Genomic DNA, 25,359 nt, shown 5'->3' on the forward strand with positions numbered 1-25,359 from the left:
AGGCTGGTTGTTGGGCACCTTGAAACCATTTGCTTTGGGCAGATGGGGCAAATCAACGTAGACAGCTAGGAAGCAGCAGCTATGGTTGATCCTGATCAATGGAGGTCTCACTGCTCTGACTGTAAAATCCCTGAGGCTGTGTAAAAGCTGCACCAGATATTCCTCACTTACCCCTTCATTGTGTGTTTGTTTCATTCCTGTTACATGTATCTCAGTGGCTCCCCAACGGGACAAAGACCCACGCCTTCACTGCTCTGGGTAAAAATGTGTCTGCTGAACTCCTAATGTATTTATTAGTGGTAGTCTCTTATGTGAAGGAAAGTTTTAAGTATGCTGTGACTGAAGTATGATCTGTGTGCATCTTTAACCATTTGGAGCTAACTGTCAGTTTATTGTTGATGACAAGAGTGGTGGTGGGAAGCTATTAAGTTTTGATAGATCCAGCAAAGAAAAGGGATATAGCAACAGCTGTGAAGCAGAGCAACTGCAAAAAGTTCTGTCCTTTTGTACCAGTCAGGCTGAATCATTTCAGCCACTAATTCTAGAATTCTAAACCATGGCCTTTGGGAATTGGTGATAGAATTTTATCTCAGAGAAATTTTAACCTGTAAGTATTTGCATCACTTCAGGGATTGAGGATGGTGGGAGCGTCCACTTATCGTACAGTTACTGTGATATGTAAGTTAGAGTGGGGTTGGGGGAGAGGTCATTATCGTCCAGTTACTGTGATATGTGAGTTAGAGTGGGGTTGGGGGAGAGGTCATTATCGTCCAGTTACTGTGATATGTGAGTTAGAGTGGGGTTGGGGGAGAGGTCATTATCGTCCAGTTACTGTGATATGTGAGTTAGAGTGGGGTTGGGGGAGAGGTCATTATCGTCCAGTTACTGTGATATGTGAGTTAGAGTGGGGTTGGGGGAGAGGTCACTATCGTCCAGTTACTGTGATATGTGAGTTAGAGTGGGGTTGGGGGAGAGGTCATTATCGTCCAGTTACTGTGATATGTGAGTTAGAGTGGGGTTGGGGGAGAGGTCATTATCGTCCAGTTACTGTGATATGTGAGTTAGAGTGGGGTTGGGGGAGAGGTCATTATCGTCCAGTTACTGTGATATGTGAGTTAGAGTGGGGTTGGGGGAGAGGTCACTATCGTCCAGTTACTGTGATATGTGAGTTAGAGTGGGGTTGGGGGAGAGGTCACTATCGTCCAGTTACTGTGATATGTGAGTTAGAGTGGGGTTGGGGGAGAGGTCACTATCGTCCAGTTACTGTGATATGTGAGTTAGAGTGAGGTTGGGGGAGAGGTCACTATCGTCCAGTTACTGTGATATGTGAGTTAGAGTGTTGGGGGAGAGGTCACTATCGTCCAGTTACTGTGATATGTGAGTTAGAGTGGGGTTGGGGGAGAGGTCACTATCGTCCAGTTACTGTGATATGTGAGTTAGAGTGGGGTTGGGGGAGAGGTCACTATCGTGCAGTTACTGTGATATGTGAGTTAGACTGTGGTTGGGGGAGAGGTCACTAGCGTCCAGTTACTGTGATATGTGAGTTAGATTTAGTGCTACTCTCATTTTCCTTCTCCTTCTCCTTCTCAGATGACACCAAAGCTATTGGTGTGGTGGCCAGAGAAGGAGTTTGTCTGAGATTAATACAGGATCTAAGAATAGTTTAAATAGGAATGGCGGATGGAATTTAACTCAGACAAGTGTCAGTTGATGCAGTTTAGAGAGTTAAAGCAGGACTTGCAGAAAGAATCACAGGCCTCTGGGACTGTTGGTAGAATGGAGAGGCCTGGAGATACGAGTAAATAGTTCCCTGAAATTAGTGACAGGTAGTTAATGTGGTTAACAGAGAACATTACAGCACAGTATAGGCACATTGGCCCACAATGCTGTGCCAACATTTTAACCTACTCTAAGATCAATCTAATTTTTTCCATCTACATAGCCATCCATTTTTCTTTCATCCATCTGCCTATCTAAGAGTCTCTTAAATGTCCCTAATATATCTGCCTCTACCAGCACCCCTGCAGGCTGTTCCACACACCCACCAATCTCTGTGTAAAACATTTACCTCTGATTTCATCCATACACTTTTCTCCAATCACGTTAAGATTATGCCCCCTTATATTAGCCATTTCAGCACTGGGAAAACACTCTGCTGTCTGCTCAATCTATACTTCCTGTACACCCTTACAGGAATGCATGACTGAGAAATGTGTGGCTGAGGAACTGGTGCAGGGAGCAGGGATTGAGATTCCTGGATCATTGGGATCTCTTCTGGAGAAGGTATGAGGTGTACAAGAGGGATGGGTTACATCTAAACTAGAGGGGCTCCAATATCCTTATGGGCACGTTGCCGTGAGTTGTTCAGGAGGGTTTAAACTACAAACGTAATTTGGCGGGGGTGCGGGGTAGGAACCGGAGCAATAATGCTGAAGATCTGGCAGCTGGTCTACAACCAGAGGTAATGAGTAGTGAGGAGAGGCTGTTGATTGGGGAAAATTGCAATCAACAGGTTGAGTTGCAACATAAAAGGTGGACAAAGTTGCAAAGGGTGAATACAGGACTAGAGGTTTCATATTTGAATGTGTGAAGTATATGGAATAAGGTAGATGAACTTGTAGCACAGTTATAGATTGGCATGTCTGATGTTGTAGGCATCAATGAATCATGGCTGAATAAAGATTATACCTGGGAACCTAATGTCCAAGGATACACATTGTATCAAAAGGACAGGCAGGAAGATAGAGAAAGTAGCGTTGCTCTGTTAATTAAAAAAAAATGTAATCAAATCATGAAAAAGAGGTGACATATGGTCAGAAGGTGTTGAATCATTGTGGATGGACCTAAGGAACTGAAAGGGTGAAAAGACCCTGATGGGAGTTGTATACAGACACCCAAACAGTCGTAAGGTTGCCATCTAGAAATTGCATTGGGAGATGGTTAACACATGTCAAAAGGGTAATGGAACAAACTGAGGCCTCCATCAGTCAGAGTTGACCATGGATATTGCGTCCTAGCCATCTAGATACGCAAGCCTGGGCAGTGTGATAGGGAGAGCAACAGCTTGCTCATGTAGCAAGCTCTCCCTCTCAACACATCTGATAACCCAAAGGAACGCCAGAGACCGATACAGTTTGGTACTAGTAATGTCGCAGGAGTTGCCAGTCAACAGTGAACTCAATGTAGGACTGCCTTAGGGACTCCAGCTACAGATTTTTCCCTGGGGTTTAACTACTGAAGCCTTCCCCATGAGGGGGGATAGGCGCAAGGCAACGGAGGTTTGAGGTCAGAGTTTTCCGTCTCCTAGATGAGCTGTCAACCTTGGCTGACAAGCCTCAAATGCCAAAGCGACTGGTTTTAAGGTGCCAGTAACCCACTTTTGCACCTTCTAATGTCAGTAGAAATGGTGCTGCCGGGCTTAGTAGCTAAGCCACATGTGAAGGCCAGGAGCAGGACTTGGTTGTCAGAGGCTATTTGAGGTGCACATTATTGGAAGCATTTAATAGCTAGTGGGAGCTTGTCCCCATTACCACTCCCTGCTATAACAATCTTAAGGAACCAGTGTTACAATAGTCATGGGGGATTTTAATATGCAGGTAGATTGGGAAAATCAGGTTGCTGCTGGATTTCAAACTTTTTAGAGCAACTTGTGGATGAGCCCTATAGGGGATCATCTATTCTGGATTGGGTATTGTGCAATGAACCAGAATTGATTAGAGATCTTAAGGTAAAAGAATCCTTAGGGGGTGTGATCATAATATGATTGAATTCATCCTGAAATGTGAGGAGGAGAAGCTAAAGTCAGATGGATCAGTATTACAGTGGAGTAAAGGGAATTATAGAGGCATTAGAGAGGAGATGGCAAGAATCGATTGGAAAAGAACACAAGCAGGGAAGACAGCAGAGCAATAATGGCTGGATTTCTAGAAGCAGTTTGGAAGGCACAGATATATATATGACAAAGAGGAAGAAGTATTCTAAAGGAACACTCACAACACTCTGGAGGAACTCAGCAGGTCGGGCAGCATCCATGGAAAAGATCGGTCGACGTTTCGGGCCGGAACCCTTCATCAGGACTGTAGAGGGAAGGGGCAGAGGCCCTATAAAGAAGGTGGGGGGAGGGTGGGAAGGAGAAGGCTGGTAGGTTCCAGGTGAAAGATAAAGGGGTGGGGGAGTGGAAGCAGGGAGGTGATAGGCAGGAAAGGTGAAGAAGGAATAGGGGAAAACACAATGGGTAGTAGAAGGAGGCGGAACCAAGAGGGAGGTGGTAGGCAGCTGGGGGAGGGGGCAGAGTGACATAGGGATAGAGGAAGGGAGGGGGAGGGAATTACCGGAAGTTGGAGAATTCTATGTTCATACCAAGGGTCTGGAGACTACCTAGACTGTATATGAGGTGTTGCTCCTCCAACCTGAGTTTAGCCTCATCATGGCAGTAGAGGAGGCCATGTATGGACATACCTGAATGGGAGTGGGAAGCAGAGTTGAAATGGGTGGCTACTGGGAGATCCTGTCTGTTGTGGCGGACGGAGCGGAGGTGCTCGACGAAGCGGTCCCCCAATCTGCGTCGGGTTTCACCGATGCAGAGGAGGCCGCACTGGGAGCACCGGATGCAATAGATGACCCCAACAGACTCACAAGTGAAGTGTTGCCTCACTTGGAAGGACTGTTTGGGGTCCTGAATGGTGGCAAGAGAGAAGGAAAAATGACACAACCATGGCTAACAAGAAAAGTCAAAGCCAACATAGAAGCTTAAGAGAGAGAATACACTAGAGCAAAAATTAGTGGAAATTTAGAGGAATGGGAAACTTTTAAGAACCAACAGAAGGTAGCTAAAAAAAAACATTAAGAAGGTAAAGATGGAATATGAAAGAAAGCTAGCTCATAACATAAAAGAGGATTCCAAAAGTTTCTTCAGATACATAGTGTGAAAGAAAGGCAGGAGTGGATATCAGACCGCTGGAAAATGATGTTGGAGAGGTGGTTATGGGGGTCAAGGAAATAGTGGACGAACTGAGTAAGTATTTTGAATCTGCCTTCACTGTGGATGACACTAGCAGTATGGTGGAAATTTCAGGTGTCGGGGTCATGAAGTACAGATCTCCTGATTTGTACTTTTCTATAACCTTTTTGTGGAGTTGCTTGGAGTGTTCTTTTGTCTTCATGGTGTAGTTTTTGCCAGGATACTGACCCACCAGCAGATGGACTTTCCAGAGTCAGATGTATTTTTACTACAATCAGTTGAAACACCTTGATTGCACACAGGTCTCCAAAAACAGATCTCCGTTTAACTAATTATGTGACTTCTCAAACCAACTGGCTGCACCAGTGAGTCTTTTTCGGTTGATCAGTGTCAAAAAGCCAAATTAAATCACTGTTATTCAACGTTGTAAAACAATAAAACATGAAAACTTCCAAGGGTGGTGAATAATTTTTATAGGCATCATACAACTACTTTCATCCCAAAGTCATTACACAATAGCATTATCTGATTAAGCCTACATAGTAATATTTATGTAAATCTCCAGAAAGCCATAATATTAAATCCCATTAGAATAGTCTGAAAGTTCCTGTTAATTGAGAAATGAGTGTGCGTGACTGTGACTGTACCTCAGGTTTTACCAGCTTGAGCTGAGAAAAAAATTAATAAAAGTTTTTAGATTATGAAGACACTCAGTCCTCTTTTATTGTCATTTAATAATGCATACATTAAGAAATGATACAATATTTCCTCCGGTGTGATATCACAAAACACAGGGCAGACCAAGACTGAAAAAACTGACAAAACCACATAATTATAACTTATAGTTACAACAGTGCACAATACCATAACTTGATGAAGAAGTCCATGAGCACAGTAAAAGTTCAAAGTCTCTCAAATGTCCCACATCTCACGCAGACGGGAGAAGGAAGAAAAACTCCCTCTGCCATTCCCGACCACAATCCGTCTCTGAGTCGTTGGAAAACTTTGAGCCTCCAAATCAGCTCTCCGACACCGAGTACTGAGCGCCATCTCTGTCCGAACGATTCGATCTCAATCTCGGTCGCCAACAGCAGGCAAAGCCGGGGATTTTGAGCCTTCCCTCCGGAAGATTCTCAATCGCGCAGTAACAACAGCAGCGAACCAGCGTTTCAGAAATTTCTCCAGATGTTCCTCTGTGCTTTCACATAGTCATAGTCATACTTTATTGATCCCAGGGGAAAATGGTTTTCGTTACAGTTGCACCATAAATAATAAATAGTAATAGAAATAGTAATAGTAATACTACTATTAGTAAATAGTAATAGTCATGGAAATAATAAATAGTAATAGAATAGTAATAGAAAATAGTAATAAACAGTTAAATAGTAATATGTAAATTATGCTAGTAAATTATGAAATAAGTCCAGGACCAGCCTATCGGCTCAGGGTGTCTGACCCTCCAAGGGAGGAGTTGTAAAGTTTGATGGCCACAGGCAGGAATGACTTCCTATGACGCTCTGTGCTGCATCTCGGTGGAATGAATTTGTATCCCCAGGTATTTGTAATCCCTGGATGGAAACAGAGGTCACCGGTACTCTCCATCAAATCAGAATGTGCCCACCCAGTACATTGTGTAGTTGATGGGAGACATTGACCAAGATGGCATGCAACTTAGACAGCATCCTCTTTTCAGACACCACCGTGAGAGAGTCCAGTTCCATCCCCACAACATCACTGGCCTTACGAATGAGTTTGTTGATTTTGTTGGTGTCTGCTACCCTCAGCCTGCTGCCCGAGCACACAACAGCAAACATGATAGCACTGGCCACCACAGACTCGTAGAACATCCTCAGCATCGTCTGGCAGATGTTAAAGGACCTCAGTCTCCTCAGGAAATAGAGATGGCTCTGACCCTTCTTGTAGACAGCCTCAGTGTTCTTTGACCAGCCCAGTTTATTGTCAATTTGTATCCCCAGGTATTTGTAATCCCTGGATGGAAACAGAGGTCACCGGTACTCTCCATCAAATCAGAGTTGTCCACGGCCCTATTTAACGGATACAATATCGTTTTTCACCGGAGGGCTGCGCACATGCGGTGTGCTGCTCTCTCTCCTCCCTCCTAAAAAAGTACAACAATAATAATAACCTCATTTATAGAGCATTCTTCATACTTTGTAGTTCAATTGCATTGACTTTATTACTTACATCCTTCAAATACACAAGGAGTAAAAATCTTTATATTACATCTCCGTTTAAATGTGCAATGTGCCATTATAGTAATTTATAATAAATATTATGTAAAACAGGATAGTCAATATAATATAGAAACACAGTAGAGTCAGTATGAATTAATCAGTCTGATGGCCTGGTGGAAGAAGCTGTCCGGGAGCCTTTTGGTCCTGGCTTTTATTCTGTGGTACCGTTTTCTGAATGGTAGCAGCTGGAACAGTTTGTGGTTGGGGTGACTCAGGTCCCTAATGTTCCTTCGGGCCCTTTCTATACACCTGTCTTTGTAAATGTCCTGAATAGTAGGAAGTTCACATCTACAGATGCATTGGGCTGTCCACTCCACTCTCTGCAGAGTCCTGCGATTGAGGGAAGTACAGTTCCCATACCAGGCAGTGATGCAGCCAGTCAGGATGCTCTCAGTCATGCCCCCATAGGAAGTTCTTAGGATTTGGGGGTCATACCAAACTTCTTCAACCGTCTGAGGTGAAAGAGATGCTGTTGTGCCTTTTTCGCCACACAGCCAGTATGTACAGACCACGTGAGATCCTCGGTGATGTTTATGCCAAGGAACCTACAGCTGTTCACCCTCTCAACCCCAGATCCATTGATGTCTATAGGGGTTAGTCTGTCTCTATTCCTCCTGTAGTTCACAACCAGCTCCTTTGTTTCTGCGATGTTGAGGGAGAGGTTTGTTGTGTCAGGGTGATGACTTCCACTCTGTAGGCTGCCTCATTATTATTTGAGATTAGGCCAATCAGTGTAGTGTCATCAGCAAATTTGATTAGCAGATTGGAGCTGTGGATGGCGGCACAGTCCTGTGTTTACAGAGAGTAAAGGAGGGGTGTAGTACACAGCCCTGAGGGGCACCTGTGTTGAAGGGCAGAGGTGAGAGAGCCCACTCTTACCACCTGCCATCAATCTGACAGAAAGTACAAGATCCAGCTACAAAAGGCAGGGTGAAGGTTGAGGTCTCTGAGCTTCTTGTTGAGCCTGGAGGGAATTGTGGTGTCAAATGCTGAACTGTAGTCCAAGAACAGCATTCTTACATAAGCATCCCTCTTCTCCAGATGTGTAAGGACAGTGTATAGTGCTGTGGCAAAGTGCTTTACAATGAGATAAGGTGCAAATAATGGAAAATAAAATAAAAATGAAAATAAACGACAAAAAGATGTTAGTTAAGAGCCAGGTTACATAGATTTTGTGGTGACATTTCTGAATGAAATCACCGGAGAAAATAACTGGTAGATACAAAGCAGCTTCCTTATTCGACAAAGTAAGGTACAGCAGGCATCATATGGAGATGCTTTGGGTGGAAAGGTCTGCTGGCCCAACGTGGGGCTCGATATTTTATGTGCCTAAACACAAAGGACAATTCCACATTTACAAAGTATAGACAATGCTTTCTTTTGAAGCTAGATACAAACTTCACACCTCCTGATTCACATCCATCCCACAGACGCCAGCATCATCTAGACTTGAATTCACAGCTTTTTAGGAATGCATTGTTCCAAATTCAATCGACAATACATTTTCAAGGAACAGAAGACTGGTAGCCAAAGCCATTTGCTAAATGTAAATGACCTAAACCCAAAAATCACAATAACAGTCCCTCCTCTTGGCCCACCTGGACAAAAATAAATTTGTATCAGGAAAGGCAAACATAGGAGGATCTACTCAAATAGGGCAGCAAAAACACCCTGTCTCGAAAATCCCCCCCCCCCGCCAATTTTGTGTGCCTCAATATCTACCCCAGCATTCCCTAATCATTACGAGACTGCATCCCTATAGTTTTAGATATTGAATTCCACAGTTTGGGAGTGTAATTCAAAAAAGATTGCTTAAGTTAAGAGATCAGCAGAAGAAGACCTGAGAGCTCGATCACGAATATAAAATGAAAACGATTCTGTAAGTACTCAGGTCATAGACCATTAAGAACTTTAAAAGCAATTAAGGGAATTTCAAAATAAATTCTAAAAGATACTGGAAGCCAATGCAGAGTAGCTAGGACTGAGCATTATGTGCTGTCATCCTGGTTTTAGTTAAAAGTCTAGCAGCGGCATACTGAATGAGTTGAAGTTTGTCCAAACACGAGGAAATCTGCAGTTACTGAAATTTCAAGCAACACACATAAAAGTTGTTGGTGAACGCAGCAGGCCAGGCAGCATCTCTAGGAAGAGGTATATTCCTCTTTTGTCAATTTGCTTTGGAAGGCCAGTAAGAAGTGCATTGTGATAACTAGTCTATTCAAAGTAAAGACAAGAATTAGGTTTTCAGCATCATTACATGGTAGAAATAAATGGATCTTTGCAGTATTTAAGTGTAGAAATGCTGCTCTGGTCACTTTCTTACCATAGAACCATAGAAACTACAGCACAGAAACAGGCCCTTTGGCCCTTCTTGGCTGTGCCGAACCATTTTCTGCCTAGTCCCACTGACCTGCACACGGACCATATCCCTCTATACACCTCCCATCCATGTATCTGTCCAAATTATTCTTAAATGTTAAAAAAGAACCCGCATTTACCACCTCGTCTGGCAGCTCATTCCATACTCCCACCACTCTCTGTGTGAAGAAGCCCCCCCCTAATGTTCCCTTTAAACTTTTCCCCCCTCACCCTTAACCCATGTCCTCTGGTATTTTTCTCCCCTTGCCTCAGTGGAAAAAACCTGCTTGCATTCACTGTATCTATACCCATCATAATTTTATATACCTCTATCAAATCTCCCCTCATTCTTCTACGTTCCAGGGAATAAAGTCCTAACCTATTCAACCTTTCTCTGTAACTGAGTTTCTCAAGTCCCGGCAACATCCTTGTAAACCTTCTCTGCACTCTTTCAACCTTATTTATATCCTTCCTGTAATTTGGTGACCAAAACTGAACACAATACTCCAGATTCGGCCTCACCAATGCCTTATACAACCTCATCATAACATTCTAGCTCTTATACTCAATACTTCGATTAATAAAGGCCAATGTACCAAAAGCTCTCTTTACGACCCTATCTAGCTGTGACGACACTTTTAGAGAATTTTGTATCTGTATTCCCAGATCCCTCTGTTCCACTGCACTCCTCAGTGCCTTACCATTAACCCTGTATGTTCTACGTTGGTTTGTCCTTCCAACGTGCAATACCTCACACTTGTCAGTACTAAACACCATCTGCCATTTTTCAGCCCATTTTTCCACATGGTCCAAGTCCCTCTGCAGGCTCTGAAAACCTTCCTCACTGTCTACTACACCTCCAATCTTTGTATCATCAGCAAACTTGCTGATCCAATTTACCACATTATCATCCAGATCATTGATATAGATGACAAATAACAATGGACCCAGCACTGATCCCTGTGGCACACCACTAGTCACAGGCCTCCACTCAGAGAAGCAATTCTCTACCACCACTCTCTGGCTTCTTCCATCGAGCCAATGTCTAATCCAATTTACCACCTCTCCATGTACACCTAACGACTGAATTTTCCTAACTAACCTCCCATGCGGGACCTTGTCAAAGGCCTTACTGAAGTCCATGTAGACAATATCCACTGCCTTCCCTTCATCCACTTTCCTGGTAACCTCCTCGAAAAACTCCAACAGATTGGTCAAACATGACCTACCACGCACAAAGCCATGTTGACTCTCCCTAATAAGCCCCTGTCTATCCAAATGCTTGTAGATTCTGTCTCTTAGTACTCCCTCCAATAACTTACCTACTACTGACGTTAAACTCACCGGCCTATAATTTCCTGGATTACTTTTCGATCCTTTTTTAAACAACGGAACAGCATGAGCCACTCGCCAATCCTCCGGCACTTCACCCGTAGACAGCGGCATTTTAAATATTTCTGCCAGGGCCCCTGCAATTTCAACACTAGTCTCCCTCAAGGTCCGAGGGAACACTTTGTCAGGTCCCGGGGATTTATCCACTTTAATTTTCCTCAAGACAGCAAGCACCTCCTCCTTTTCAATCTATACAGTTTCCATGGTCTCACTACTTGATTCCCTCAATTCCATAGATTTCATGCCAGCTTCCTTAGTAAATACAGATGCAAAAAACCTATTTAAGATCTCCCCCATTTCCTTTGGTTCCGCACAAAGCCGACCACTCTGATCTTCAAGAGGACCAATTTTATCCCTTACAGTCCTTTTGCTCTTAATATACTTGTAAAAGCTCTTTGGATTATCCTTCACTTTGACTGCCGAGGCAACCTCATGTCTTCTTTTAGCCCTCCTGATTTCTTTCTTAAGTATTTTCTTGCACTTCTTATACTCCTCAAGCACCTGATTTACCCCCTGTTTCCTATACATTTCATACAACTCCCTCTTCTTCTTTATCAGAGTTGCAATATCCCTTGAGAACCAAGGTTCCTTATTCCTATTCAATTTGCCTTTAATCCTGACAGGAACATACAAACTCTGCACTCTCAAAATTTTCCCTTTGAAGGCTTCCCACCTACCAATCACATCTTTGCCAGAGAACAACCTGTCCCAATCCACGCTTTTTAGATCCTTTCTCATTTCTTCAAATTTGGCCTTCTTCCAGTTCAGAACCTCAACCCTAGGACCAGATCTATCCTTGTCCATGATCAAATTGAAACTAATGGTGTTATGATCACTGGAACCAAAGTGCTCCCCTACACAGACTTCTGTCACTTGCCCTAATTCGTTTCCTAACAGGAGATCCAATATTGCATCCCCTCTAGTTGGTCCCTCTATATATTGATTTAGAAAACTTTCCTGAACACATTTTACAAACTCTAAACCATCTAGACCCCTAACACTATGGGAGTGCCAATCAATGTATGGAAAATTAAAATCCCCTACCACCACAACTTTATATTTCCTGCAGTTGCCTGCTATCTCTCTGCAGATTTGCTCTTCCAAGTCTCGTTGACTATTGGGTGGTCTGTAATACAATCCCACTAATGTGGCCATACCTTTCCTGTTTCTCAGCTCCACCCATAAGGACACAGTAGACAAGCCCTCTAATCTGTCCTGCCTGAGCACTGCTGTAATATTTTCCCTAACAAGCAATGCTACTCCCCCACCTTTCATTCCTCTGCCTCGATCACATCTGAAACATCGGAACCCTGGAATATTAAGCTGCCAGTCCTGCCCCTCCTGTAGCCAAGTTTCACTAATTGCTACAACATCATAATTCCACGTGTCAATCCACGCCCTCAGCTCATCCGCCTTCCCCGCAATACTTCTAGCATTGAAATATGTACACCTCAGAAGATTTTTACCACCACTCACAACCTTTCTATCACAACCTTTCTTATGTGGGATTTAAAATTCAGAGCTTAATCAAGAGTAATACCGAGGCTAGTTACTTCTGAATTTACAAGGGGAGATATTCCCAAGTTTAAAAAAGAGTTTGTCTCTTTAAGCTTTGGGACCAAGCCAAGTTATCTTAATTTTATCATCATTTAATTTTAGGAAATTATTGCTCATCCATTTGTTTATTGCAGTCATACCAGAATTTAAAGAAGATAGGGTATTATCATCATCAGGCTCAACTGAGAACTACTATTGTGTAACACACACAAAATGCTGGAGGAACTCGCAGGCCTGGCAGCATCTGGAAAAGAGTAAGCAGTTGTGTTTCAGCCAAGACCTTTCATCAAGACGCGGGTGAAATAAAATTGTGTGTCGTCTGCATAATCATGCATCTCTTATGGCATCCCTAAGGGGAGTATGTATACGGCAAAGTGTGGGGAACAATGACAGCTTCCCTGAGGAACACCAAAAGATCTTTTAGAAAATACATCTGGAAGAGAATGTTCTGGTCAATTATGTTGAAGATCTAGTAGAATTAAAGCTAAGACCTTGGCATCAATGCTGAGCTAACTGTCATTGACAATTTTGGTAAGGCCTATTTCCCCGCTGTGGTTTGTTCTAAAACCTGACTGAAATTTTTTTAGGATATTATTCTCATTCAGAAAAATATTGAGTTGCTTGAAAGGTACTTTCTCAAGAATCTTGCCCAAGAAGGGAATATTTGATATAGGCCTGTAGTTAGCAAGTGCCTCACTATCAAGATTTGGCTTTTTAAGTAGGGGTTTGACAAGCACAGTTTTGAAAGCATCTGGAAAAAAAATCCAGTTTCAAGAGATGTGTTCATAATTTTCCTAACAGAATTGAAAATACTATTAAAAGCGGCCTTAAAAATGTAGTAGGGAGAGGGTCAAGATAGCTGAGTATTTTTTACAATCTTATACAGTTCTGAATTGGAAATACTTGTAAATTTTGACACAGTTGCTATCTTTAAACAAGGTTGGCTATAGAAGTTACCAGTATCTGTAGCTATATTCTCCCTAATGGAAGTAATTTTATTGATTAAAAAATATTGCAAGTTCCTCACATCAGCAAATGCTTGACTAAGGACATTATAGACTGGGGCAGGGTTCAACAGTTAGTTTATAGCTGAGAAAAAAAATTATTGAATTGCCTATATTTTGTGTAATAATCTTGGTAAAATGAGCTCTTCTTGCAAAGTGTTTAGCTGCATTAAAGGAGCCTAGTTTTTTTCCTGAAAATGTTATTGTGGTCCAGTTTTCCTCCATTTTCCCTCAGCTACCCTGCATGAAGTCTTGAATTCACAGATAGAATTGTTTAACTGTGATAACGTTTTACTGAGTGATTTCCTTTTAACTCTAAGTGGGCCTGGGCAGGAGGGCATCAAAAAGTACACAAAAAATGATCAGAGATAGTGATATTGGACACAGAGATATTACTAGTATAGAAACATAGAAACATAGAAAATAGGTGCAGGAGTAGGCCATTCGGCCCTTCGAGCCTGCACCACCATTTATTATGATCATGGCTGATCATCCAACTCAGAACCCTGCACCAGCCTTCCCTCCATACCCCCTGATCCCCATAGCCACAAGGGCCATATCTAACTCCCTCTTAAATATAGCCAATGTACTGGCCTCAACTGCTTCCTGTGGCAGAGAATTCCACAGATTCACCACTCTCTGTGTGAAGAAGTTTTTCCTAATCTCGGTCCTAAAAGGCTTCCCCTTTATCCTCAAACTGTGACCCCTTGTTCTGGACTTCCCCAACATCGAGAACAATCTTCCTGCATCTAGCCTGTCCAATCCCTTTAGGATTTTATACGTTTCAATCAGATCCCCCCTCAATCTTCTAAATTCCAACGAGTACAAGCCCAGTTCATCCAGTCTTTCTTCATATGAAAGTCCTACCATCCCAGGAATCAATCTGGTGAACCTTCTTTGTACTCCCTCTATGGCAAGGATGTCTTTCCTCAGATTAGGGGACCAAAACTGCACACAATACTCCAGGTGTGGTCTCACCAAGGCCTTGTACAACTGCAGTAGTACCTCCCTGCTCCTGTACTCAAATCCTCTCGCTATAAATGCCAGCATACCATTCGCCTTTTTCACCGCCTGCTGTACCTGCATGCCCACTTTCAATGACTGGTGTATAATGACACCCAGGTCTCGTTGCACCTCCCCTTTTCCTAATCGGCCACCATTCAGATAATAATCTGTTTTCCTATTTTTGCTACCAAAGTGGATAACTTCACATTTATCCACATTAAATTGCATCTGCCATGAATTTGCCCACTCACCCAACCTATCCAAGTCACTCTGCATTCTCTTAGCATCCTCCTCACAGCTAACACTGCCACCCAGCTTCGTGTCATCCGCAAACTTGGAGATGCTGCATTTAATTCCCTCATCCAAGTCATTAATATATATTGTAAACAACTGGGGTCCCAGCACTGAGCCTTGCGGTACCCCACCAGTCACCGCCTGCCATTCTGAAAAGGTCCCGTTTATTCCCACTCTTTGCTTCCTGTCTGCTAACCAATTCTCCATCCACATCAATACCTTACCCCCAATACCATGTGCTTTAAGTTTGCACACTAATCTCCTGTGTGGGACCTTGTCAAAAGCCTTTTGAAAATCTAAATATACCACATCCACTGGTTCTCCCCTATCCACTCTACTAGTTACATCCTCAAAAAATTCTATGAGATTCGTCAGACATGATTTTCCCTTCACAAATCCATGCTGACTTTGTCCGATCATTTCACCGCTTTCCAAATGTGCTGTTATCACATCTTTGATAACTGACTCCAGCAGTTTCCCCACCACTGACGTTAGGCTAACCGGTCTATAATTCCCCGGTTTCTCTCTCCCTCCTTTTTTAAAAAGTGGGGTTACATTAGCCACCCTCCAATCCTCAGGAACTAGTCCAGAATCTAATGAGTTTTGAAAAATTATCACTAATGCATCCACTATTTCTTGGGCTACTTCCTTAAGCACTCTAGGATGCAGACCATCTGGCCCTGGGGATTTATCTGGCTTCAATACCTTCAATTTACCTAACACCACTTCCCTACTAACAAGTATTTCGCTCAGTTCCTCCATCTCACTGGACCCTCTGCCCCCTACTATTTCTGGAAGATTATTTATGTCCTCCTTAGTGAAGACAGAACCAAAGTAATTATTCAATTGGTCTGCCATGTCCTTGCTCCCCATAATCAATTCACCTGTTTCTGTCTGTAGGGGACCTACATTTGTCTTTACCAGTCTTTTCCTTTTTACATACCTATAAAAGCTTTTACAGTCAGTTTTTATGTTCCCTGCCAGTTTTCTCTCATAATCTTTTTTCCCCTTCCTAATTAAGCCCTTTGTCCTCCTCTGCTGAACTCTGAATTTCTCCCAGTCCTCAGGTGAGCCACTTTCTCTGGCTAATTTGTATGCTGCTTCTTTGGAATTGATACTATCCCTAATTTCTCTTGTCAGCCACGGGTACACTACCTTCCTTGATTTATTCTTTTGCCAAACTGGGATGAACAATTGTTGTAGTTCATCCATGCAACCTTTAAATGCTTGCCATTGCATATCCACCGTCAATCCTTTAAGTGTCATTTGCCAGTCTATCTTAGCTAATTCACGTCTCATACCTTCAAAGTCACCCCTCTTTAAGTTCAGAACCTTTGTTTCTGAATTAACTTTGTCACTCTCCATCTTAATGAAGAATTCCACCATATTATGGTCACTCTTACCCAAAGGGCCTCTCACGACAAGATTGCTAATTAACCCTTCCTCATTGCTCAAAACCCAGTCCAGAATAGCCTGCTCTCTAGTTGGTTCCTTGACATGTTGGTTCAAAAAACCATCCCGCATACATTCCAAGAAATCCTCTTCCTCAGCACCTTTACCAATTTGGTTCACCCAATCTACATGTAGATTGAAGTCACCCATTATAACTGCTGTTCCTTTATTGCACACATTTCTAATTTCCTGTTTAATACCATCTCCGACCTCACTATTACTGTTAGGTGGCCTGTACACAACTCCCACCAGCGTCTTCTGCCCCTTAGTGCTACGCAGCTCTACCCATATCGATTCCACATCTTCCCGGCTTATGTCCTTCCTTTCTATTGCGTTAGTCTCTTCTTTAACCAGCAACGCCACCCCACCTCCCCTCCCTTCATGTCTATCCCTCCTGAAGGGTATTGAACCCTTTTGCCATTACTAAAACAAGTTTATTTCCAAGTCAATGGGTGACATACTGGGTAGGATATAGGCTGTCTAGTAACTCATGAATTCAGCTGCCATGGAGTTCACATTTAAGAGATCATTAATATGAATATTGAAATCACCAGTGATGACAATCTTGTCGTTCAATATAATAGAGGATGAGAATTCTGTGAATTTCTTAGAGAAAGCAGGCATTGGATTTAGGAGGGCGATAAGTGATAATGCAGAGTACAAGCTGGCAGTTAGCAGATGAAACTGGGTATGGGGGAAGGTGGGTGGGTGGGGGAGCAGTGATGAAGTAAGGTGATAGGTGGCAGAGGTAAAGGGCTGAAAATGAAGAAATCTGACAGGAGAGGACAGTGGACCATGGGAGAAGGGAAGGAGGGTTAGATTGATCTTAGATCACAACATTATGGGCCAAAGAGCCTATACTGTGCTGTATATGCTCTATACCCACCACCCTCTATGTGAAAACAGTTGCTGTTCAGGTGTCTGCTAAACTTTTCCCTCTCTATCTAAACCCTATAGATTCAGATTCCTGTATGTTGGAAATAAATTGTGACCATTTAAGTTTTCTGTTCCCCTCATGACTTTATAAACTACTAAGGTCAATAGATGGTTTTCCATCCTCATGAGTTGGAAGGTTGGGTTCAATTTCCCATTTCAAACATGCCTCTATAATGGTGACTGGAATTCTGGATTAGGTTGATTTCTGGTTTGAATCTCTTTATTCAGTGGAAATTGATCACATGGGTTGTGGAGCCAATCATAAAGGACTAGTTTTAAAAATAGTTCTGGCCAGGAAGCAACTTGCATGTCAGGACCTGTCAGATTATTAATTAGCCTACAAACCCTCTCTCTTTTCTTTCCTTATTACACCAGGGCACGATTGTAAAGGTCTAGAAAGATCAATCTACCTTCATGTTCATGTATACGCGGCATAATTGTCTGCCTGGAGACTTTCTCTGTGGTGAGCAGCCCTGTGTACTGTGTACAGTCTGCTAAAAGTGATATAAGTATGAAATGCAGACCCAGAGGAGGAAAAATTGGCAGTTCTGGAAATCCCTTTGGTGCAGGAGAAAGCTGAGAGCTGGTTGACAGCTATCTTTGTGATTTTCCACTTGCGAGTTCGAAAGAGAACTGTAATGACATGGGAAACTTCCTAACCCATGATGAATGTGAAATTGTTCACATGGAGAATGAACGAGGGGGAAAGCAAACAGAGGTTTGAGGGAAGACTGGATTAGCACAGGCGACAGAAAGCAATAGAGATTAGAGATTGCAATAGAGGTGGTTGAGAGAGGAAACACCAGCACAGAGTAGAGGAGCTGAATTGCCTGTCTCCTGTGTTGCATTGATGGTAAATTAAAATTGCATTTTTTTGATCCCCTTCTTCAATGCTTGCTGTTACTCAGACAAACCTTTCTGTTAAAACTGATTTTTCCTCTGACTCCAAAGCGTAAACAAATTAAAAGTTTCGATCCATGTTCATAAGGAGAAAGCATAATCGGTGGAAAGTGGAGAAGGTTTTGTGGGTTATGATGTTCCTTTTCAGACAAAATAAGAAAATGTCCCACTGGATATAGGATTAATGAAAGCTCTGCCTGAATGCAAACCTAATCCTTCGACAGGGGCAATCCTGCTCTCCTTTAGATTCTTAAATCTTTGATTCAACACTACCTGGAGGCAAACTGGAAAACAAAGTATTTTATATGATTGATGTAAGCTCAACTTTGGGATAGATCCAGTCGTGTAATCCTTCGTGTCCTGCCAGAAGCCAGTAGACATTTTATTTCTTTTTGAGTTTGTGGCCTCGAGGGTCCGCTGTCAAGGCCAGCATTTGTTATCCATCCTGAATTGCCCTTGATGGGACATTTGAGTCAAATATTTTCTCAAGTTCAAATCACTTTTTCTTCCAAAGCTCAGTACAAGTAGCAGCAGGGAGGAACAGAGTGGGTTGAAGTTCTGACACTGATCCCAAGGAAGCGAAAGGAATCGACTACAGATTACTGTGAATGATACTAGGATTTAAGGGGATGCATAATCATGTCCTGACTGTAGGGCAGTGACCTAGGCAGCGTTTTTCAAATCTATTTTATTTGGTTAGTGGACATGGAACAATAGGAAAAGACTATAAGTAGTAGTAGTCATACTTTATTGATCCCGGGGGAAATTGGTTTTCGTTACAGTTGCACCATAAATAATAAATAGTAATAGAACCATAAATAGTTAAATAGTAATATGTAAGTTATGCCAGTAAATTATGAAGTAAGTCCAGGACCAGCCTATTGGCTCAGGGTGTCTGACCCTCCAAGGGAGGAGTTGTAAAGTTTGATGGCCACAGGCAGGAATGACTTCCTATGACGCTCTGTGTTGCATCTCGGTGGAATGAGTCTCTGGCTGAATGTACTGCTGTGCCCACCCAGTACATTATGTAGTGGATGGGAGACATTGACTAAGACATTGACATAGGAGGAGAATTAGGCCATTTGGTCAATTGAGTCCACTCAGCCATTCGATCATGTCTCATTTATTTTGTCCTCTCAACCTCATTCTCCTGCCTTCTCCACATAATGCCCTTACTATTCAAGAACCTATCAATCTCCACTTTAAGTATACCCAATTATTAGCTTCCACAGCTGCTCATTGCAATGAATTTCATAGAAACACCCCCCCCCATAAAGAAATTTCTTCTGTTCTAATGTTAAAGAACCTTAACATTAGAGTTGACAACTTAAGCAGGAAATCAGGAAGTGCTTCTTTGCACAAAAGGGAAAAATTCTGTGGCTGGTGTGCTCCCTTGAAAACTGAAGTTGACCTGTGTAAGTTGTTTAATGGTGTTGAGGTGTGTTACTGCTGAGCTACAAATCTCCATGATCTCACTGAATAATCGAACAGACTCTTCCTCTGGGGAACGTTACATTATTTCAAGGAAATTATTGTCAGAATATGATCAAGAATGGGGTGTGGGGTGGCATGGTGTCTAGACATGGTGCTCTTAAAGGCCATCATTTCCTGTTTGTGAAACCAGAGGAGATAGCTGAAATTGTTTATGTCAGTTCCTCCTTGGTGTTTACTAAGGAGAATTTCATGGATGCCAAAAAAGTGAGGATAATAAGGATGAACCATGAAATTTGAATTCTGCTGAGGACCAGACCAGAGGTGTTCAAGGCTAGTGACCAAGAAAGTTACAAGAGGTCCAGATATGATATCTAGAAAGCCATTTCATGGGTGAAATGACAATTCTGGACCAAACTTGAATCAATGAAGGATTCTCAACAGCTGTGGCAGGGCTTGAATATTATTACCTCTAATAAAGTTAAATCACGGGACATAGGCAATAGCAAGGCTTCATATCCAGATGACCTCAATGCCTTCGACACTCACTGTGACTTTCAAAACATGAAGGACCTCTCACAAACTCCCACATCCGCCCCCCCCCCCTGATGATCCTATAACTTCATTCTCTGAAGCCAACGTGCGAGCAGCCTTCGAACCCAGAAAAGCATTTGGTCCAGATGGGGTACATGGCCAAGTACCAAAGACCTGTGCTTCACCTGTGAGTCGACTGGGGTGATATACTGCGTCCGGTGCTCCTGATGTGGCCTTTTATATATTGGCGAGACCCGGCGCAGACTGGGAGACCACTTTGCTGAACACCTATGCTCTGTCCGCCAGAGAAAGCAGGATCTCCCAGTGGCCACACATTTTAATTCCACATCCCATTCCCATTCTGACATGTCTATCCACGGCCTCCTCTACTGTAAAGATGAAGCCACACTCAGGTTGGAGGAGCAACACCTTATATTCCGTCTGGGTAGCCTCCAACCTGATGGCATGAACATCGACTTCTCGAACTTCCGCTAATGCCCCACCTCCCCCTCGTACCCCATCTGTTACTTATTTTTATACACACGTTCTTTCTCTCACTCTCCTTTTTCTCCCTCTGTCCCTCTGAATATACCCCTTGCCCATCCTCTGGGTTCCCCCCCCCACCCCGCTCCTTGTCTTTCTTCCCGGACCTCCTGTCCCATGATCCTCTCATATCCCTTTTGCCAATCACCTGTCCAGCTCTTGGCTCCATCCCTCCCCCTCCTGTCTTCTCCTATCATTTTGGATCTCCCCCTCCCCCTCCAACTTTCAAATCCCTTACTCACTCTTCCTTCAGTTAGTCCTGACGAAGGATCTCAGCCTGAAACGTCGACTGCACCTCTTCCTAGAGATGCTGCCTGGCCTGTTGCGTTCACCAGCAACTTTGATGTGTGTTGCCTGACCAACTAACTGATATGTTCACAGAGATCTTTAAACTCTCACTTCGGCAGTGTGTGATACTCATCTGCTTCAAACGGGCTTCAATTATGCTAGTGCCCAAGAAGAACTTGTCTCAGTGACTTTCCTCAGTAGTACTCACATCCACAGTGATGAAGTATACTGAGAGGTTGGTGATGAACCATATCAACTCCTACCTGAGGAGTGACTTAGATCCACTCGAATTTGTGTATTGGAGTAACAGCTCAACAGCAGATGCCATCTCATTGGATCTTCACTCAATCCTGGAACATCTGGATAGCAAAGATACATACGTCAGGATGCTATTCATCAACTATAGCTCAGCATTCAACAGAGTCATAGCATGTTAGAGTCATAAAGAAGTACAGCATGGAAAAAGGCCTTTCAGCTCATCAAATCCATGCCAAAACTATTTAAGCTGCCTACTCACATCAACCTGCACCGGGACCAGTGCGCTCTATATCCTTACTATTCAAGTACATATCCAAACTTCTCTTAAACGTTGAAATCGGGCTCTTGTGCTCCACTTGTACTGCCAGCTCACTCAGCCTCTGAGTGAAGAAGTTTCCCCTCATGTTCTCCTTAAACTTTTCACCTTTCATCCTTAATCCATGACCTATGGTTATAGTCCCACCTATCTTCAATGGGAAAAGCCTACTTGCATTTAAACCCCTCATAATTTTGTATATCTCTATCAAATCTCCTCTCAGTTTTCTACGTTCTAAGGAATACAGTCCTAACGTATTCAATCTTTCCTTATAATTTAGGTCCTCCAGACCTGGCAACATCCTTGTAAATTTTCACTGTACTCTAAGGAACACAGTCCGAGCATATTCAACTTTTCCTTGTAACGCAGGTCCTCTGGACCTGGCAACATCCTAATAAATTTTCTCTGTACTGTTTCAACCTTATTTACATCTTTCCTGTGGGTAGGTGAGCAAAACTGCACACAATACTCCAAATTAGACCTCACCAATGTCCTGTACAACTTCAGCATAACATCCCATCTCCTGTACTTAACCCATTGATTTATGAAGGCCAATGTGCCAATAGATTTCTTTATGACCCTATCTAACTGTGACACCACTTTCAATGAACTATAGACCTGCATTCCCAGATTCCTTTGTTCTCCTACACTCCTCAGTGCCTACTGTTTAATGAGAAAGACCTACCCTGGTTGGTCCTACCAAAGTGCAAAACCTCACACTTGTCTCCATTAAATTCCATCTGCCATTTTTCTGTCCTTTTTTCCGTCCTTTTTTCCAGCTGATCCATTTCCCTCTGCAAGCCATTATAGCCTTCCTCACTGTCCACTACACCCCCAATCTTAGTGTCATGTGTAAATTTGCTGATCCAGTTAATCACATTACCATTCAGATCATTGATAAAGATGACAAACAATAATGGACCCAGCACCGATCCATACAGAATATCACTAGTGTCAGGCCTTCAGTTTGGATCAGTAACACCATCTCTTCCATGATCTCCATCAGCACTGGTACACCACAAGGCTGTATGCATAGTCCCTTGCTCTACTCACTTCACACTTATGACTGTGTGGTCCCAATGTCATATTCAGGTTTGTTGATGACACCACAGTCATAGGCCTAATCAAAGATGTTGAATTAACATATAGGAGGGAGACTGAAAATCTGGCTGAGTGGTGGCATAACAACCTCTCACTCAACGTTGGCAAGACCAAGGAACTGATTGCAGACTTCAGTAGAAGGAAACCAAAGATCTGTAAGCCAGTTCTCATCAGAGGATCAGAAGTGGAGAGGGTTAGCAACTTTAAACTCCCAGGTGTTATTATTTCTGAGGACCTGTCCTGGACCCAGCACATAAGTGTAATTATGAAGAAAGCATGGCAGTGCCTCTACTTCCTTAGGAGTTTGCGGAGATTTAGCATGAAGTGGGCAATATATTGACTGACTGCATCACAGAAATGTATGGAAACACCAATGCCCTTGAATGAAAAATCCTACAAAAAGTAGTGGATACAGCCCAGTCCATCACAGGTAAACCCCTCCCAACCACTGAGCACATCTTCATGAAACACTGTCGCTGGAAAGCAGCATCCATTAACCAGGACATGCTCTCTTCTTGCTGCTGCCATCAGGAAGAAGGTACAAGAACCTCAGGATTCACACCACCCGGTTCAGGAACAGTTACTACTCCTGAACCATCAGGATCTTGAACCAATGGGTATGACTTCACTCAATTCACTTGACCCATCATTGAAATATTCCCACAACCTATAGACTCACTTTCTAGGTCTCTCCATATCATGTTCTCAATATTTACTGATTATTATTATTTCTTCTCATTGATTTGCACAGTTTGTTGTCTTCTACACTCTGGTTGAATGCCCTAATTGGGCAGTCTTTCATTGATTCTGTTATGGTTATTAATCTAATATAGATTTATTGAGTATGTCAACAAGAAAATGAATCTCAGGGTAGTGTATGGTGATATATATGTACTTGGATAATAAAAGTTACTTTGAACTTTCAGCTTTAATAAGGAGTGAGGTCTTGGGAGATATGCATATTATGAGGAAGGAGTTATTTGTGGCTTGAAGAGGATGACGTTCAGCAAATCCCTAGAACCTGACCAGATACACCTCCAGACCTTATAGGAGGCCTGTGAAGAAATGACAGATACCTTGGTAGAGATATTTGCTTCATTGTTAGCCACTGGTGAAGATCTAGAAAACTGGAGAATGGCTAATGTTGTTCCATTGTTCAAGAAGGGTAACAAGGACAGGCCTGAGAACTACCAGCTGGTGAGCCTGATGTCAGTTGTAAGGAGGTTACTGGAGGGGATTATCAGGGATGAGATCTACTATCACTTGGATAGTCAAGAACTGATCAGGGATAGTCAGCATGGTTTTCTATGTGTGGAGGTTATGACTAACAAATCTTTTGGAGTTTATTGAAGAGGTAACTAAGGGGTTAGATGAAGGGCAATGGATATGATCAGTCTAGACATTAGTAATGCCTTTGAAAAGGCGCCGTATGGCAGGCTGATCATGGAGGTTTTGTTGCATGGGATCCAGGAAAAACTAGGGAGGTGGGTTCAGAATTGGCACGATGATAGAAGCAGGTGATGATTGAAGGCTGATTCTCCAACTGGAGGCCTGTGATTAGTGGGGTGCCCCAGTGTGTTGAAATCTCTGTTATTTATTATTTATGTAAGTGATTTGGAAAAATGTACATTTATATGTATATACATTACAATATTAGCAAGTTTGGATCCTAAATTTGGGGTCTTGTTGATAGTAAAGCAGTTATAATGAATTGCGAAGAGATCTTGAACAGTTACAGACTTGGACTGAGAAATGGCAAATAGGTTTCAACTTGGGTATCTTTTGGGCATTCACACCAGGGTAGGATGTGTACATTGAAAATCAGGGTACTTATGAGTGTTGTGGAACAAAGGGACCTGGGAGTACAGGTGCACAATTTGCTGAAAGCAGCTGCACAGATAGATAAGAGTGGAAAAGAAGGTGGTTAGCATGCTGGCCTTCATCAGTCAGCGTATTTAGTTTAGGAGCAGGGTCATTATGTTGTGGCGACCCACTTTCTAGCACACACGAACCGGCGCGCACTGGCAGAGAGGCTGGCCCCACAAAGGGCGCCAGGCCATCTTCACCAGCAGGGGGAAAATCCCGCACGTGGAAAGGGTCTGCGATTATGCATTCCCCACAGCAGTCTCGCCCAGGGAGGACGGGAACGGGAAGGCTTTAAAGCAGGCCGCGAAGTTTGAATAAATCTCTTTTATTGCAACTCCAACTCACCGACTCCGTGTGGTTATTCTAGCGCTGTGTGTAGCACACCGCTACAATTGGTGACCCCGATGGCCCAAACGATATTTGGGCCAGAGATGACTGACGCCGCATCTGTTCATGCAGTTTCATTACAACTTCCAAGCTTTTGGGCGCTGCGACCCCATCTGTGGTTTGAACAAGCAGAAGCACAATTCCACATTCGGCAGATAACCTCAGAGTCCACTCATTACTACTACGTGCTGAGCTCCCTTGACCAGGAGACTGCTGCAGAAGTTGAGGAGTTTATACAGTCGCCCCCGGAGGACAGCAAATACACAGCATTCAAAGCTCTGCTCATAAGGACTTCTGGACTCTCACGGCGCGAACGAGCTGCCCGCTTGCTGCACCTGGATGGTTTGGGAGACAGGTCACCGTCGGCATTAATGAACGAAATGCTGGCCCTGGCTGAAGGACACAAACCCTGCCTCATGTTTGAGCAGGCGTTCCTAGAGCAACTGCCCGAGCACGTATGCCTGATGCCGTCCGATGCAGATTTCAGCGACCCCCAGGATTTGGCAGCCCGGGCAGATGTGC

At 43.2% G+C, this 25,359-nt stretch overlaps 1 protein-coding gene across 4 annotated transcripts in view; it reads left to right on the top strand.

Annotated features, from left to right (window-relative positions):
• tgfa (transforming growth factor, alpha) overlaps positions 1-25,359 on the top strand; it is a 140,220-nt gene that overhangs the window by 97,480 nt on the left and 17,381 nt on the right. For 3 of the 4 annotated variants that reach the window (XM_072266833.1, XM_072266831.1, XM_072266832.1), the window contains exon 5: positions 12,657-12,776. The exons of the other annotated variant lie outside the window; for it this stretch is intronic. In XM_072266833.1, the coding sequence (XP_072122934.1) occupies positions 12,657-12,776 (120 nt within the window). The remainder of the gene's footprint in view (positions 1-12,656; positions 12,777-25,359) is intronic. 4 annotated transcript variants of the gene reach the window in all.

This window comes from Mobula birostris, chromosome 8 (assembly GCF_030028105.1).
Source record: "Mobula birostris isolate sMobBir1 chromosome 8, sMobBir1.hap1, whole genome shotgun sequence".
Classification (NCBI taxonomy): Eukaryota; Metazoa; Chordata; class Chondrichthyes; order Myliobatiformes; family Myliobatidae; genus Mobula; species Mobula birostris.